The sequence below is a fragment of the Rhinatrema bivittatum genome, chromosome 8 (genome assembly GCF_901001135.1).
Source record: "Rhinatrema bivittatum chromosome 8, aRhiBiv1.1, whole genome shotgun sequence".
Lineage (NCBI taxonomy): Eukaryota > Metazoa > Chordata > Amphibia > Gymnophiona > Rhinatrematidae > Rhinatrema > Rhinatrema bivittatum.
Window position 1 is genome coordinate 159,929,287 of NC_042622.1, and position 17,066 is coordinate 159,946,352.

Here is a 17,066-nt window from a genome sequence, read left to right on the forward strand (position 1 = left end):
AGAACTTCTCCTTCGACAGAAGTCGTCGTTGGGAGTAAGATCTCTCGATGAGGGTGCTGCAGGGAACGCCGAGTTTGGAAGGTGGCCCAACAACATCCACCCCATGTTATGGAAGGGCAACTCGATGAGAGCCGAGAGGTCCATGGTATACCGACCCTGGAACCGGCGGGCGAATCTGTGCAGTTCGCAAGTATCGGGGAAGGCCGAACTTTCCAGTTTCCTCAACTGGTAATGCATACTCCTTCTTTATTATCATTGGAAAAACCTGAGACTATAACATTAGACTCTGTGTGGCAAGCAATAACTACATTGCAAAATTTTATTGCGAAATTAATGGTAGCAATAACTGAGACACAAACACAGTTTTGCAAAATGGCTCCAGAGGTGAAATTTCACACTGAAAAATTTCAAAAAATCGACATAGAAATGAATCAAATGAAGGAAGTCCAAGCAGCTTTAATAAAAGGTGAAGCGATACAAGACAAGAAGTATGAAAATTTAATGAGATATAATAATTTAAGGTTTGTACATTTTCCTAAATGCAGGTTGATTTCACCTGCGGAACAACTTAAAAATTATTTCCAAGAGATCTTACTTTTGCCCACAGAAGGACTTCCACCTTTAGCAAAGGTTTACTTTCTACCTGGGACAAGAGTTGAAAGTGTAGCAATCGATTAGCTGATGAAGGAACATTAAATGTATCAGAACTGTTAGAAGCGTCGCCTGAGACCCAGATAGAGAAAAGAGGTACCCTAATGGTTAAATTTATTTTCTCTTCTGATAGAGATAACATATTGAAACTATTTTTGCGTAAAAGGTCCTCGCTATATCTGGGTCAAAAAATTTGGACTTATCCAGATGTTTCTAAAGCCACTCAACAGAGACGAAAAAGATTTCTAATTCTTGCGAATCAAGCTAGAACGTTTGGGGCGCAAATTGTGATTAGATTCCCATGTAAATGGAGTTAGATATACTTTTTTTGAACCTGAACAATTGGAAAAGTTTTTGGAATCCCGTCGGATACAAGGAGCTGAGCAGATATTAGTAACCCTGCAGTAGCTAGCATTTAAAGATTAATTACCCGACACCTCACCTTTTCCCTTGTGAAACTATATAAATGGTTTATTTGAGATAGAATGCTCACTGGAATAGATCTCCCCCATTTTTTTCTGAAAAAAAGGGTAATTAGAATTATAGGATGAAATTTCCTTTTCCCTTTAAGTATTATTATTATTATGTGTTATGTATACCCTATAATTTGAGTAATGACTCATGTATTTGAAGTCTGTAACATTGAAATTGCATAAATAAAAAAAAAAAAGGAACACTTACTTAGCACTGTCTCTGAGCATGAGTGTATCTGGAGCTGTCTATTGTTCAGAATGATTAGAAAATCTTGAAAATTATAAAGGATAACTTTATGAAAATATGAGTAGTAGAGAGATCATATAGATTGATACTTTACATGTTCTACTAAAAGGAATCTGTAACTAGTGGATGCATTCTGTTTTTGCTGAAACACTGAATCAAATGTAGTGCTTTTACTTGTAGTCAGTATCTCTCCTCTGCAACAAACCACTGAAAGGATCCAGTCCTTAATGTAATCCAGAAGGCATAAAACCTTCATGAGAGAAGTTTTATAACAACCAGTGTAGCTGTAGTCTGTGTGTGCAAAGTATTTCCAAAGTGAACTTAATGTGCATGAGTATTTTGCTTTGAAAATCGTCGGGTAATTGGCAAAGTACCTGCACAAATGTATACATGCTTCAAGCAGAGCATAAATTGTTCAGGGTAACTTAGATGCATACTTTTTAAAAATCATGTATGGAAATCACAACTTAGCCCCCTTCTGGAACACCTCTCCTTAGTGCACATAAGTACATGTGAAACCAGGTTACATGTGTACTATCAGAGTACTTCTGCAGTTCTCTGCCTTTGGGAACTCATGCTCCAGTAATTTCACATAATGTATGTTTTGTACATTAAAGGGGTCATTTTCAAAGATTTAACGTAGGAGTTGTGACTGGTAAATTTGGCACACAGGTGTATAAATTGCCTCTGTATGGTGAGTTTTCAGAAGAACGGGAGCATGTACGCACTGTTGCTACATTTAAAAGTATGTGTACAAACAGAGCATTTCAAGGGTGTTCTGGGGTGTGGTGTGAAGTGCATGTACATTTACTTACTTTATATTCAGAATATGTGTATACACTAAAAATGTGACTGCTTTTACAACTGCTAAACAAGTCACAGGTATTAAATCTGGCTTCTCTTTGCACTTGTTGGGTGGGGGGGGAGTGGGTCTGGAGCAACTGATGGAGGATGTGAGTGAACTGGTGTAGGTCTCAGTGAGCTGGTGTTTTGTAAATATGCACACAAGTAACTATTTTCATAAGTGAGATATGCACATATAACAGCCAATCTTATAAAATACCTGCGTTGTGCAGGATTATTATACATGTTACAATTATTTGATGTGTAAAATATGTGCATTTTTTATAAAATAAGTTTATAAACTATGAGGATGCTTACTTGTTCTTTTTAAATGCATGTGTACTGAAACATGCATGCATACTTATAAACTGTTTGGCTCCCATTGCACAGTTTATAAAATAATGCTGTAACTTTAGGTGCACCTTCTTAGAAGTATATGTGCTGTTATGCACACTATTGAAAATTACTCTACGAGGTCTACATACTAAGGGGCTTTTATATTTAAAAAAAAAAAAAAAAAAAAGCTCCTAAATTAGGTGTATAAGTTAGATGCCTGTTTTCGGGTGAAAAGTCACATCAATTTTAGGATCCTAAATTTAGGCCTGCTGTTTGTTTAGTGTCCTAATTTAGGTGCCTAGTTCTGAAAATCAGTGCGGAGTCCCTAACTTTGTTTCCCCACTCTCTCTGCTCCTGTAGCCACCCAGTTTTAGGACCATAAATTTAGGTGTCTATTGAAACTAGGACTCTAAATTTATGCACTCAGCCCTAGTAAATTTTCAAATTGGCCAATTTAGGGCCCTAAATTCTTTTGAAAATTGGCCCCTAAAGGTTTTCTCCCAGTTTGCGTCTGTGGGGAAAATGCTTAGTACTTAAGGCCCTTTAAGAGCAGCAATTTGGATTGATCACCAGCATGCTTACCATCTCTTTCTTTCAGGCAATTGCTCAGAATGCCAGGAAAATACTGCAGGAGCAAAGTGTGAAAACTGCAAGGCTGGTTTCTACAGAAAACAGAATGCTCTGCTCTCAGAAGAGTGTTTGCAGTGCCCATGTTCTACAGTAATGTCTACTGGCAGCTGTCACCAGGGTAGGGTTCATACTTTTCTGATTTTTACTACAGTTCAAATAGCCTAGCCTCTAGAATAATATGGCATAGCTTCAGTAGTTGATATAAGATATTTATTTGATAAGTATAAGCCCTCTGGTAAATAAAACATTAACCACTTATACAAATGGGGAGGGAGGGGAAAAGCGTAACTTCTGGAAAGATATGTATACTAATACATAGCCTTCGATCTACAGGCAGTTACAGAGATATGGTACACAGAAAATCATAACTGAGATATAGTTATATCAGGCCACAATCTATTCAGGAGGGACAAACTTAAAGAAAAACCCACCATTCCTTCACAGAAAACCTCTAGCGCCTAAATTCAGAGCTTTCCTAACATCACCCAGCACTGTCAAAATGGTACTGGAAGAGGCTACCTTTTATATCCATGCAAGGAGTGTCCAAGAAAACAGATGTACAAACAAAGAGAATCAGTAGTTGGAAACGCCCTTTATTTGGTGATGCCCGACTCTGGCCGAGTTTCGCTCTTTCTCATAGAGCTGCCTCAGGGGCAATCAATAGGACCAGGGCTGATGTCAGCAAGCAAATGTCACAAAAACATGTGATCATATCAATCTCCTGTAACAAACATAAATTAAATTATGTTTGTAGCTGTCAATAGCAATCCAACGGGAGTCCGAAGTAAGCACAGTCAAGCAAACAGCATTCAACTACCGATTCTCTTTGTTTTTACTGCTGTACAGCCAACTGGATCGGCTTCCGCTTTGCTTTTTGGGTCCAAGAAAACAGATGGACATGTGTGCACAACCAATCACAAGTCAGCCTAGGTCACTTGTACCAGCCAATAGGGAACACTGTAGCCTTTTTCAAACTAGCACCGGTTTTTACCATGGGTTTTGCATCTGTTTTAACACTAGTCTTTGCACAGTTTTTGGGATTACCACAGGTTTTTAGCACTGGTTTGATTTACATACCATTAGTTTATAGCAGTAGTTCTCAACCTTTTTCCCATCGTGACACACCTGGCAGGCCACGCTTGCATGTGTGACACACTGCTCTTTACAATTCACGGCGGAAATAAAAAGTAAAGGTCCGGTAATTATTTTTATTGTTTAAAATGTCACAAGGAATAGATACATATTCTGTCTGAACAGAAATTGCATAAATAGTAAACAACCTGCACCAATTTCCAGCACTTAAAACAGTAACCACCTTACCAAAGAAAAGGCAACACTGAAAATATTACACTAGGCCTTAAGACACCAATACATCTCCTATTAGGAAAACAGACCAAGTCAGGCTGCTAAAGAGCCCTACACAGAAACTACACGCCAGCAGAGAACCTCACCTGAATCACATGTGCTCACCCTCACCTAACAAGGAATAAAGAGACCAAAATGCATAACTAGAAGCATGCAGAAAAAACTGAATTGGAAACTGCAACAAGCCAGAGTCTCTGTATGCAGTGTAATAAAGGAAAAAAAAAAATCACCACCCATCCTTATAAAACAAATCAAGAAATATAAAATCAGTAGCAGTAAAACTGTACTAACAAAAAGAACAGATTATTTCAAAACAACTGATGAGTGGAATATCCAATAATTAAAAACTCATATAAAACATTTCTAGATACCAATAAAATATTTCAAAATAGCAGACAAGGATACAAAATTTATTTGATATCCAGGTGTCCTGAGATTGTTTTGAATTAGCAGGAGGAGGGGTGGTTTGCTTGGAACTTTCTCCTCTCTCTCTGTCACATACCAGCGCTCTCTCTCACACTGGCTATCAATTACACACTTATACACACATGCTCTGTCACTCACATATACACATGCTTTTTCTCTCACTTATATAGGCTCTTAAACACACACTTGCTGTCTATCTTTTCAGGCTTACACACACAGGCTTTCAAATACACACATACATGCTGTCTTTTTCTCTCACACAGACTCTCATTCACATGCTTACAAACATGCTGTCTCTCTTTCTCTCATTTACACACAGGCTGTCAATCACATACTCACATGCTCCCTCACCTAAACCAGCTCTCAGTTACACACAGACTCACATGCTGTCATTTACACACAGGCTCTCAATCATATACTCAAATGCTCCCTCACCTAAACCAGCTTTCAGTCAGACACACATGCTCTCTCTCTTTCTCTCATTTACACACAGGCTCTCAATCACATACTCACATGCTCATTCACCTAAACCAGCTCTTAATCACACCCAGACACACATGCTCTCTCTCTTACTTATACACACAGGCTCTTAATCATACATACACATGATCTCTCTCACACACAAAGGATCTCAATCATACACACAATACTCTTTCACGCAAACAGGTTTTCAATCACAAACTTACACATACAGGTTCCCAATCGTAAATTTACATTAATGCTCTCTCTCTCACAGGCAGGCTCTCAATCACAGATGTACTCTTTCACTTATACAGGCTCTCAGTCATTCACATACATTCTATCTCATTCACACACACACACAGGATCTCAAACACACATGCTTGCTTGCTCTTTCACTCTCTCTCCCTCCCTCCCCAGAACTGGCTGCAGCAGCAGCCTCCTCCCAACCTCCTTTTCATTTTCATCCCTCGCGGAGAAGAGAGTCCCATCGACCGCGGGGGTTGATGTTCTTCATTTTTTTCTGAGCCGCGCTGCTCATTCCTCCGGCCGCGCCTCTCTTCTGTTCTTCAGGCCGACGCTGACCACACTAGCATGGTCTCTTCGTCCCACGCATGCACCCGCTGCTCACCACTTCCTCTTCCGGGCCGCGGGGGCAGGAAGAAGAGACCATGCCAGTGCCGCTGACTCCAGCTGTTCTTCTGCATTCCACCCGGGCTGACAGCATTTTAAGCCCAGGAGGAGGAGGACCGGGGAGCAACTGGATCAGCGGGGGACCAGGAAGTGTGGCGACACAACTGCATGTTCTTGGCAACACACTGGTGTCGCGACACACTGGTTGAGAACCACTGGTTTATAGCATCAAGCAGGACAGCAGGTTTTTAACTCATGCATTATGAAAAATCTATGCTAAAATTTGGTGCCATTTTTGGCACAGGTTTTATTATATCAGCCCCATAAAAGGGAGCTACCAAAATGTTTTGGGGCCTATAACACAAGCCTCACTTAGGGAGAGTTAAGGATCTCAAAGTATATGCTATAGGGACTTGATTTACTTAAAATAAATTTTGCCTCTGAAGGGCAAATGTCAGAGAATGCCCTATAGCAACTTTGCTAAAAGCAGATACTTGTCACAAAATAAAATATATTTGTAACATGAGGGAGGATGGACTATCATATTTTCTACATTAATGCTTCCTGCTCAACTCACAGCTTATTTAAAGACAAATTAACCAAATTATGCCTGGTGGCCTTGTATTAGCCATCAGGAATTCTAGGACCCAATTTAAAACAATATTTCTCATATTTGCTTTATTTTGCATACTTTCTAAAGCTTCCTAAGCAAAAGTTGCTTTTAAAAGGCCACTGCTCAAAGTAGTAGTCTTCTTTTAAAAAAAAAAAAATCTTTTCCTAATCCATCCCATATTTTCCTTGCATTTACAGCTTGATTCCTTTCATCTCATACTGTCAGACTTCACACTTGTACACGCTTTACTTTAAAGATGAATGCAAAGATATTTTTATATTAATCACTCATCTACTCAAACTCATTGCACGGATTTCCAGGCTACTTCGTACATATTTCAGACTTTACTTCTTCATACCACCTCCACACATCACCATTGTCTTTTCTCAACTTGTTTTGATTTCGGACTATAGAGAAAAACATAACCCAGGGCATAGATGAACTAACAAAAACAGGAAATGAACAAAATGGAAATGTACATAAGTGAGTGTGTGTATTGATCAAACAGGTGGAGGCTGCACTTCAGGGCAGTGGGGTGGTGTATTACTGTACTCTTGCCATGTCTTAATGCTGTTGCTGCCTGGGAAGCCTCTGTTCTTCAGCTGGAGGAACAGCAGCATATCCTGGTGAGGCTTGAATAAAAGAGAAACATAAAATTAATGTAATCTAATGTAACAAACTACAGTGCTTATATTAATCACTACACCTACAGAAAGGGCTAAAGAAACAGAAATGATGGCAGAAAAGGACCAAATGGTCAATCCAGACTGCCCAGCAAGCTTATGGTAGTATCTGCTGTGCCATGTAGGTTACCCCATGCTTATCAGTTTCCCAGACCATAAAAGTCAGGGCCCTCGTTGGTTGCTGTTTGAATCCAACTCCCTGTTATACCTTGCTGTTGAAACAGAGAGCCATGATGGAGTTGCATCAAGAGTATGAAGGCTTATTGGTTAAAGGTAGTATCTGCCGCACCAGCAAGTTACCCCTATGCATTCTTTTCTTCATTTCCATCCTTTAGCCTTTAGAGATCCACAGTGTTTATCCTAAGCATACAGATAAATGAAGTTGACAAGGAGAGAATGGTAATAGACAAACGAGCAGGTCTGAACAGCTAGAGATGAGGGAAAGGAAAATCTAGCAACCAAAAATATATGCATATGTACCTCATTGACTGGTAAAACATAGGATTTCTATAGCAAGCAACCATAATCTAGTACTGTAGTCATGCAAACACAGGTAACAAACCAACAATTGGTATTGACCAGAGACAACATGTCCAAACTCAAGTATACAACATAGCTGTTGTCACCCAAGCATGTGCTCCAAACAACATGTGAAATTGCAGTTGCAGTCATACACTCACAAGCAATCACAGTGACATAGTAGATGATGACAAAAGACAACCAACTGTCCCATCCAGTTTGCCCAGTTGTATGATACTGCAAGGATAAATGCCAGTTGACAGCCATAGAAACTTGACTTTTTTTTTTTTGTTTTAATTTTATTTTTTCCTAAATTACATATAGTAACATAGTAATGACGGCAGAAAAAGACAAAACTAGTCCATCCAATCTGCCCAGCAAGCTTCCCAACATAGGGGGAAGCTTGCTGGGCAGGTTACCCCCAAGCTTTTTTATTTATTCCCATCCTCTAGCCTTTAGGGATCCACAGTGTTTATCCCATGCCCCTTTGAAATCCTTCACAGTTTTAGTCTTCCCCACTTTCTCTGGAAGGGCATTACAGGCATCCACCACCCTCTCCATGAAGAAATATTTCCTGACATTGGTTCTAAGTCTTCCTCCCTGGAGTTTCAAATTGTGACACACCCCCCCCCCCCCAGTTCTACTAAATTGTTTCCAATGGAAAATGTTTGATGACCATGGATCATTCAAACCTTTAAGTATCTGAAAGTCTGTATCATATCACCCTCTGCTCCTCCTCTCCTCCATGGTATACATATTCAGGCTCTTCAACCTCTCCTCATAAGTCATTCGATGGAGACCACCCACCAATTTGGTTGCCCTTCTCTGAGCTGCCTCCATCTTGTCTCTGTCTCCTTTGAGATAAGGTCTCCAGAACTGAACAAAGTACTCCAGGTGAGGCCTTACCAAGGACCTGTACAAGGGGATTCTCACTTCCCTTTTCTTACTAGCTATTCCTCTCTCTCTCTATGCAGCCCAGTATTCTTCTGGCTTTGGCTATCACACTGCTTCGTCAACTTCAGGTCGTTAGACACTATCACCCCAAGGTCTCTCTCCTGTTCCGTGTACGTCAGCCCTTCACCCCTCAACGCATACAGCTCTTTTGGATTACCACACCCCAGATGCATGACTGTTATGCTCGCCTTCTCCAGAGGGGAAGAGTTAGCAATCTGCTGTCACTCACTCCGCCAGGAGGGCGGAGTTGGCAAGCTGTTCTGCTATACTCCTGAAAGGGGAAGGAATAGCGATGTGACATGACCTGCTCATCCAGAGGTGAGGAGTTAGCTATCTGTAGATCTGTTAGCAAACTGCTGTTAGATGCTCCTGTAAGGAAAGGAAGTAGCAAGCTGTTACCAATCTGCTAAGGAGTAGCAATCTGTTATGGATCAACTCTCCAAGGAAGAGGAGTTGGCAATAGGTATATAGTACTTTGCTACTGAGATAGCAATCTGTGTGTGTGTATATCTGTGTCTCAGAGAAAGAGGAGTAGCTGTCTATATAATACTTCCGTGAGCGGAGTCAGTGGTCTGTAGTGGTTGGCTCCTACAAGGTGACAATAGTGAAAGGAATGACCACTTGGAGGAAATGGTGAACCCCTGGGCCGATGGCAGATGACAGCGCCCCCTGGAGGAGATCCTGAGAGAAACCACTGGCTAAGCTAGAATATGAGATAAACACAATAGTTCTTTATTAGACTGGAAGCTGGACCACCAGAGGTGGCAGTAGTGAGTCGCTGTATCCGGCAAGGCTGAAGTCCTTCTGATACTGGAATATAATCTCTGGGTCGCTGAGCTGTAGAGAGAGACTAGAAGTAGTGAGTAGACAGGGTATACTGGATACAAGATGGTACACTCACAATAGTAGATGTCTGCAATGGTCTCTATGCCTCAGAGAGTCTTCAGTACATTCAGGAACAGGAGCCATAGGCGAGCACTGGTTCCCTCAAACAGTCGTAATAAGAACTCACAATTGCTGTATATGAAATGGCTTCTAGAGTAAAAGAGAGTCTGTATAAGATTCTAGGAACATGGGCCCTCATGGAGCGAATACCGGTTCCTATCTGTAATCTTGCCAGTGTAACTCTTGATTTCTGTACCTGCGATAACGTCTTGGATGGAAGGGAGTCTTCAGAGCAATAGGAATGTAGGCCCTCGGGGAGCGAGTACCAATTCCTATGTAATAGAACTCACTGTGTTCACGTTCGCGATCGCTTGCAGGCAATGAGGAGTCTTCCGAGTGTTTTGGCAATCTGAAATCAAGAAGACAGAGTGGAGCCCCCGTGAAGCGGGTACTCCTGGTAAGTTTGAAAAAGCCGAGGCTGACTTTGATCGTTGTTGCAAGTACCATGGACTGCCGAAGCAAGTCCTGTTGGAGTTCCTTGCTAACTTGTTAGAGGTTAGCAAACAAAGACCTTTTCAAGTACAAGTGGATGACGTCACTACGGGGGAACACCCCCGAGGTTCGCGCCCTTGCTGGTACAAAGTCTGGAGCACACACGCGCGCCCTTACGTCATTAGGAACATGGCGGATCCGTAGCGTCAGGCCAGCCCGGGGGAACCGGGATCAAGAGGTGGAGAGAAGCCGCGGCCGCACTGTCTATCAGAGCCGAAGGGAGTCTCATCCCAGGTAGAGAGGGTGGAGCGAGGGGCGAGAAGAGGCACGAACGCAACAATGACTCTACATTTCTTGGCATTGAATCCCAGCTGCCATATCTTCGACCACTCTTCCAGCTTCCTTAAATACCGTCTCATTCTCTGTACTCATTCCAGTGTGTCCACTCTGAGCAGATCTTAATATTATCCGCAAATAGACAAACTTTACCTTCTATCCCTTCCGCAATGTCGCTCACGAAGATGTTAAACAGAACCGGTTCCAACATCGATCCCTGTGGCATTCCACTTAACACCATTCTGCCTTCAGAGTAGGTTCCTTTTACCATCACCCATTGTCTTCCATCAGTCAACCAGTTTGTAATCCACACCAACATCTTTCGGAGCTGACTCCCCAAGCTTCTCATTTTGTTGATGAGTCTTCTATGTGGGACTGTATCAAAAGCTTTACTAAAATCCAAGTAAATTACATCAAGCACTCTTCACTGATCCAGTTCTCTAGTCACCCAATCAAAGAAATCAATTAGATTCATCTGACAGGACCTTCCCCTGGTTAATCCATGCTGCTTCTGATCGAGTAACCCACTGGTTTGTAGATAGTTCACTATCCTTTCCTTCAGCAGAGTCTCCATTAATTTTCCCACCACCGAGGTGATGCTAACCGGCCTGTAGTTTCCAGCCTTTTCTCTGCTCCTACTCTTGTGAAACAGGACTACCACTGCTCTTCTCCAGTCACTAGGCACTACACCTTTTTCCAGATATCTATTGAACAAGTCACACAGTGGACCCACCAGCACATCTCTGCGTTCCCTCAGTATTCTGGGGTGAACCTCATCAGACCCCATGGCTTTGTCTACTTTCAGTTTTCTTAGCTCTTCCCATACATTCATCTACCCCACCCCCTTCTACATTCTTGATAACAAGTGACTGTCCTTCTCCAGGGTCTTCCTTAGTGAACACTGAACTGAAGTGTTTAATATTTCTGCTAATTCATCATCTCTCTCCACTCATTGATCCTTATCCCCTTTCAATTTCACTATACCACTAGGGACCCTTTCTTCTTTCTCTGATATATCTGAAAAATGTTTTGTCACCTCGTTTTATCTCCTTGGCAATCCTTTCCTCTGCCTGACTTTTTGCTTTCTTGATTACTTTTTGCTTTCTTGATTACTTTTTTCATCTCCCTCAGTTTTGCCAGATAATCCTCCCTGTGCTCCACTTTTTGGGATCCTTTATATTTCTTAAAAGCTGCTTTTTTTGCTTTTATTACATCTTTGTGAACCAGATTGGATTCTTATTTCTCTTACTTTTGTTTACTTTTCTAATATATAGATTTGTTGCTTTTGTAATTGCTCCTTTTAGTTTGGCCCACTGTTGTCTGACCTCGCATTTTCTCCCAGTTTAAGTTCTGCCTCCAGATATTTCCCCATTTCTACAAAGTCTGTTTTTTTGAAGTTCATAACTCGGGTCTTTGTGACACTTCTCCGGATCCTATTTGCAATATCAAACTATACTGTTCGTTGATCACTGGTGCTGAGGTGGACACCCACCCGGACATTAGAGACATTAGCCCCATTAGTGAGCACTAGGTCAAGTATAACTCCCTCCCTTGTGGGTTCCATTACCATTTGTTTGAACAGAGCCCCTTGCAAGGCATCCACTATCTCTCTACTTCTGTTAGAGTCTGCAGAAGGGATTCTCCAGTCCACGTCTGGCAGATTAAAGTCATCAACACTTCCCCCTTCTTTCCCACCTTTATAATGTCTTTGATTAGATCTCAGTCTAGTTTTTCCGTTTGAGTCTGAGGCCGGTACACCACTCCAGTAAAAATGAATGTACAGTCATCTTTTTTTTTTTTAGGATGGCTCATAATACTTCTTCTCTACCCCACTTTCCTTGCAGTTTAGTTGCTTGGATATTATTTTTGACATAAAGTGCTGCTACTCCCCCGCCCCTTTTTTTTTTTTGTCCTTAAGTTATAGCCCGGTTTGGCTGTATCCCAGTCATGAGAATCTGTGAGCCATGTCTCTGTGACAGCAACAATGTCCAAGTCTTCCTCCATCATTAAGGCCTGCAGGTCTGGGATTTTATTGCCCAAACTGCGAGCATTTGTAATCATAGCTTTCCAATTTTTCTTCCTATGTTGCACTTCCTAGGAGCCTTTTCTGTTTTTTTGAGCTGATTGATTTTGTTATTTTTACTTCGCAAGTCCTTCACAGGTCTTATTCTGCCAGAGCCAACTGTTATCCAATTGATTCTGGGTTTTTGAATCCTGGATGTCTGATAGAATCATTTGCATCAGAAACAGAGGTTGTGAAGCATAAAGTGATATACAAAGTAAACATTAGTAGGAAATGTTTGCATCCACACATTCCTTAAAGATAAAAAGAAAGGAGGAGACCAAAGAAGAAAAAGAGTGATGATAACCATGAAAATGAGAAAAGGAATAATGAGAAGCCAATCACCATAATACATCAAATTGGCCGAGTCTGCAAAGAGTGTCTTTAGGTATGTGAATCTAGGAATGTCCGAAGTTGTGAAGGTTCAAAAAATACATAATTAACATTGAGATGCTTTACTAAACACTTACAAGGATATCGCAAAGTAAATTGTGCTCCCTTTAATAGGATCTCAGAAACAGGATAAATCCACAATTTCTGGCCATAAAACATAAGTGATCTATTATGAAGAAAAAACCTAAACACAGTATTTCTATCGGCCAAAAAAGCAAAAGATACCAACAATGTCCCTCTTTTAATAATCTCAGTAAAGCTTGACTTCTTTTATAATACCGTTCCTTATCAAAGTCAGTTTTTCTTCCTCATTGACACTCTACTATCTTGGTTAAATTGATTTATTTAATAAATTTATATACCACATAACCAGTGCAAACTATAAAAGTTTACAATAAAATATACATAAGTTTTAAAAAGTCACATACAAAACTAAGTCAATGCCCTGCTGCTACCTAACCGCAGTACTACAGATTAGTATTAAGATCCCATACTTAATAAAACACCCAGCACTCCCATGTCTTGCCTCCATGCTTTATAATAATCTAAATAGCTGCAAAAACTAATGAAACTGTTGAATAAATATGCAGTCTCCTGGGTCCCAGTGACCCTGCACCACCATGTGTCTATTTTCTGCCCTTTATTTTATACTTATCACCTCACCCCATGCCTCTTCCCTGGAGCATGAAGGATGGATTGTTTGCAATACTTAAACTTCCCAACCCTTTTTCTACCACTTCATAGAATATTAATAATGTTATTTTAAACACTTGTATGCCACATAATCCTAAAATCTTAGCAGTTTTCATAAAACATATATTTTTATGGTCCTCAAACATGCATAACATGCTGCCTAATAGATATTCAACTGACAGCTATGACAAAGGATCATCGTCACTTACGCCTAGCCCAGGTTACATAAATACAGGCTGAAATCGTATAAACAACAAAAAATAACCATACACAATAAACTTTGGACTTTATCAGTGATATCAGCAAAAAGATCATAAACACATGCCAATTGAGATTTATGACAAGCCAAAAGCTTAGTTGAAAAGAGAAGCCTTGAAATGCTTCTTAAAGGTGTTCAAGCATGATTCTTTTCTAAGGATTCAGCTAGAGCGTTCCTTAACACTGGACCAGCAGCAGTAAATTTTCTGTCCCGGGACTCAGCCAGATGAATAGAACAAGCTGTCAATGTCAAGTAGACATCTCCCAGAAGATTTCAAATTTCTGATTGGTCTTATAAATTCAGAATGGATAATTTTTATATGGAGGGAATGTCATTACATAAGGCCTTATGGATTGAGGTCAAAATCTTTTATATTTTATCCTTGACTGGACTTAGAAGCCAGTGGAGAGATTGTAATACTAATCAGTCCTAGAAGTGATAGGAGATTTATTTATTTATTTATTTATTTATTTATTTATAGACTTTTCTATACCGATATTAGTGGAGACATCATATCTGTTTACAGCAGAACTATAGTAAGGAAATTACAATGAACAGGTATAAGGGGAGGGATTACATAGGAACAAAGAAGATGGCAAAGAAGTAAGAGAGAACAAGTGCTTGGGATAACATTGATAGCCAATAAACAGCAACATAATAAAGTAACAAATGTAACAAAAACTATGTACAAGGATTCAGTTAAATGCTGGCTTGGAGTAAGATACGCGCGCAACCCCCGAAAACCTACCCCTGCCTCCCCCTGCGCACGCAAACCCCAGGACGCGCATAAGTCCTGGGGCTTGAAAAAATGGGCATTCCGGGGGCGGGGCGCCGCCCCGGGGGCGGGACCAAGGCCTCCGGAACAGCCATCGGGCCGGGGGATGGAGAGCCTGCGTGCGCAAGTTACACCTGCCCGGAGGCAGGCGTAACTTCTTCAGTAAAGGTCGGGGGGGTTTTAGTTAGGGCTGGGGGCGGGTTAGAGAGGGGAAGGTGCGGGGGGGGGGGGGGCAGAAGGAAAGTTCCCTCCGAGGCTGCTCTGATTTCGGAGCGGCCTTGGAGGGAACGGAAGCAGGCTGCTCGGCGCGCACAGGTTGCACAATTGTGCACCCCCCTGCGCACGCCAATCCTGGATTTTATAACATGCATGCGGCAGCACACGCATGTTATAAAATCGGGCGTAGATTTGTTCGCGCCGGGTTGCGCAAACAAATCTACGCCCGCACACATGTTATAAAATCTGGCCCAACAACCATTCATACTCACATTCATACAAATTTAAAAAAATTGAAGAATCTGTGTAATCATACAATTTTTACACTCCCTCTGTACAACATTATTTCAACATAAATCAATTCTTCCATTTGCACTTCCAACATGTTTTGCCGTTCAATAGGCTTCTTCAGGGGAGCAGTCTGAATCATTGATAATATCAATCAACGGTCTTCTCCAAATTCACCCAAATGCATCCTCACTACAAAAAATATTCCATTAACAGGATCATCTTTAGTGAACACCGATCTAAAGTATCTGTTTAATATTTTTGCAATTTCTTCGTTTCTCTCCACACATTGCTCCTTGTCACCTTTCAGTTTCACTATACCACATCTAGCCTTTCTTCTTTCTTTGATATATCCAAAAAATGTTTTGTCACCTTGCTTTACCTCTTTGGCAATCCTCTCTTCCACTTGACCTTTTGCTTTCCTTGTTTCTTTCTTCATCTCCCACAGTTTTAACAGATATTCTTTCCTGTGTTCCCTTTTTTGGGATCCTTTATACTTCTTGAATGCTATTCTTTTACCTTTATTTTTTCTGCCACCTCCTTAGAGAACCAGATCGGTTTCTTTTCCCTCTTAATCTTGTTTATTTTTCTAACATATAGATTTGTTGCCTTTGTAATAACTCCTTTTAATTTGGCCCACTGTTGTTCCACCTCATCTGTCTTCTCCCAGTCTTCCAGTTCTTCCTCCACGTAGGTCCCCATTTTGACAAAGTCCTTATTTGTGAAATTCAAAATTGGGGTCTTTGTGTGACTTCTCTGTATCCTGTTTGCGATATTACTGATAATCACTGGTGATCAGGTGAGCCCCCTAACCGAACATTACAGACATTATCACCATTAGCGCTAGATTATCACACCCTCCCTCATGATACCAGTTGTTTGAGCAGAGCCCCTTGAAGAGCACCCGCCAATTCGGTCTCATTGATGTTACCGTGGGGTTTGGTAAAATGTGGCATTTATTGATTGGCGGCATATCTTCCTGGGTGAAACCCAGCACCTCTACCATAAACCTCTTTAGAGTTAAGTATGGGATTTTGCCAATTACTTTAGGAAAGTTCAATATTCTTAAATTTAGTTGCCTAGTCTTATTTTCTAGGCTTTCAATCCTTTTTGCCAATGCCTCCCTAACTTTCACTGTGGCTGCCTTGAAATTTAAAGTCCTGATTTCCTTTTCCTCTAAACTTGTTACTTTCACAGTTAACAAGTTTAGCTGACTTTGAATTCCTCCTGAAACGTGATTATTTTGTTTAATAGAATGGTCCCGTTTAGCATTAAAGCTGTTTAAAGTAGCAGCGAAACCAGCTACTAAGTCCCACAGGGCTGCAAGTGTAACGACTTGAGGGCGTTTGGGGATTACCAGGGGTTTGTATTCTGGGGATCCCTCTCGGACATCTCGCAGGCTTCCCTCCGAAGGGGTATTCCCCACGACCCCCTGTTCCAGCCCGGTACCTGTTCCACCATCAGTCGGGCTCGTCGGGTTGACTTGCATGAAGTTCCCTTCTTCCACTGAAGCTGCAGTCAGCGTTCCTGTCTCTGCGTATATCCCAGAAGGAGTTCCCTCCAACAACGGTCCGGTCTGTTGCAAATCCCCCAGCCTTTTGCATCTGTGCTTGCCTCTGGTCAGGGCTCAAGGACAACTCCTCCGCCAGCACAGATGAAGCTCTCTCTCCACCTGGCACATCGGACTCCTCGTGTCTTGGATTTCCTGTTGCTGATGATATTCATATTCAAATTGTTATGAAAAGATATTTCAGCAAATTTCCAATAACCTTTATGAATGCAGATATAAAGATCTACCTCAACTTGGCAGCCGTTACACAAGTTAGACGAAGGGG

General features: G+C 41.2%; 1 protein-coding gene across 2 annotated transcripts in view; it reads left to right on the forward strand.

Moving 5' to 3' along the window:
• Positions 1-17,066, forward strand: part of MEGF9 (multiple EGF like domains 9) — a 158,592-nt gene that overhangs the window by 110,094 nt on the left and 31,432 nt on the right. For both annotated transcript variants that reach the window (XM_029614370.1, XM_029614371.1), the window contains exon 4: positions 3,149-3,298. In XM_029614370.1, coding sequence (XP_029470230.1) covers positions 3,149-3,298 — 150 coding nt within the window. The remainder of the gene's footprint in view (positions 1-3,148; positions 3,299-17,066) is intronic.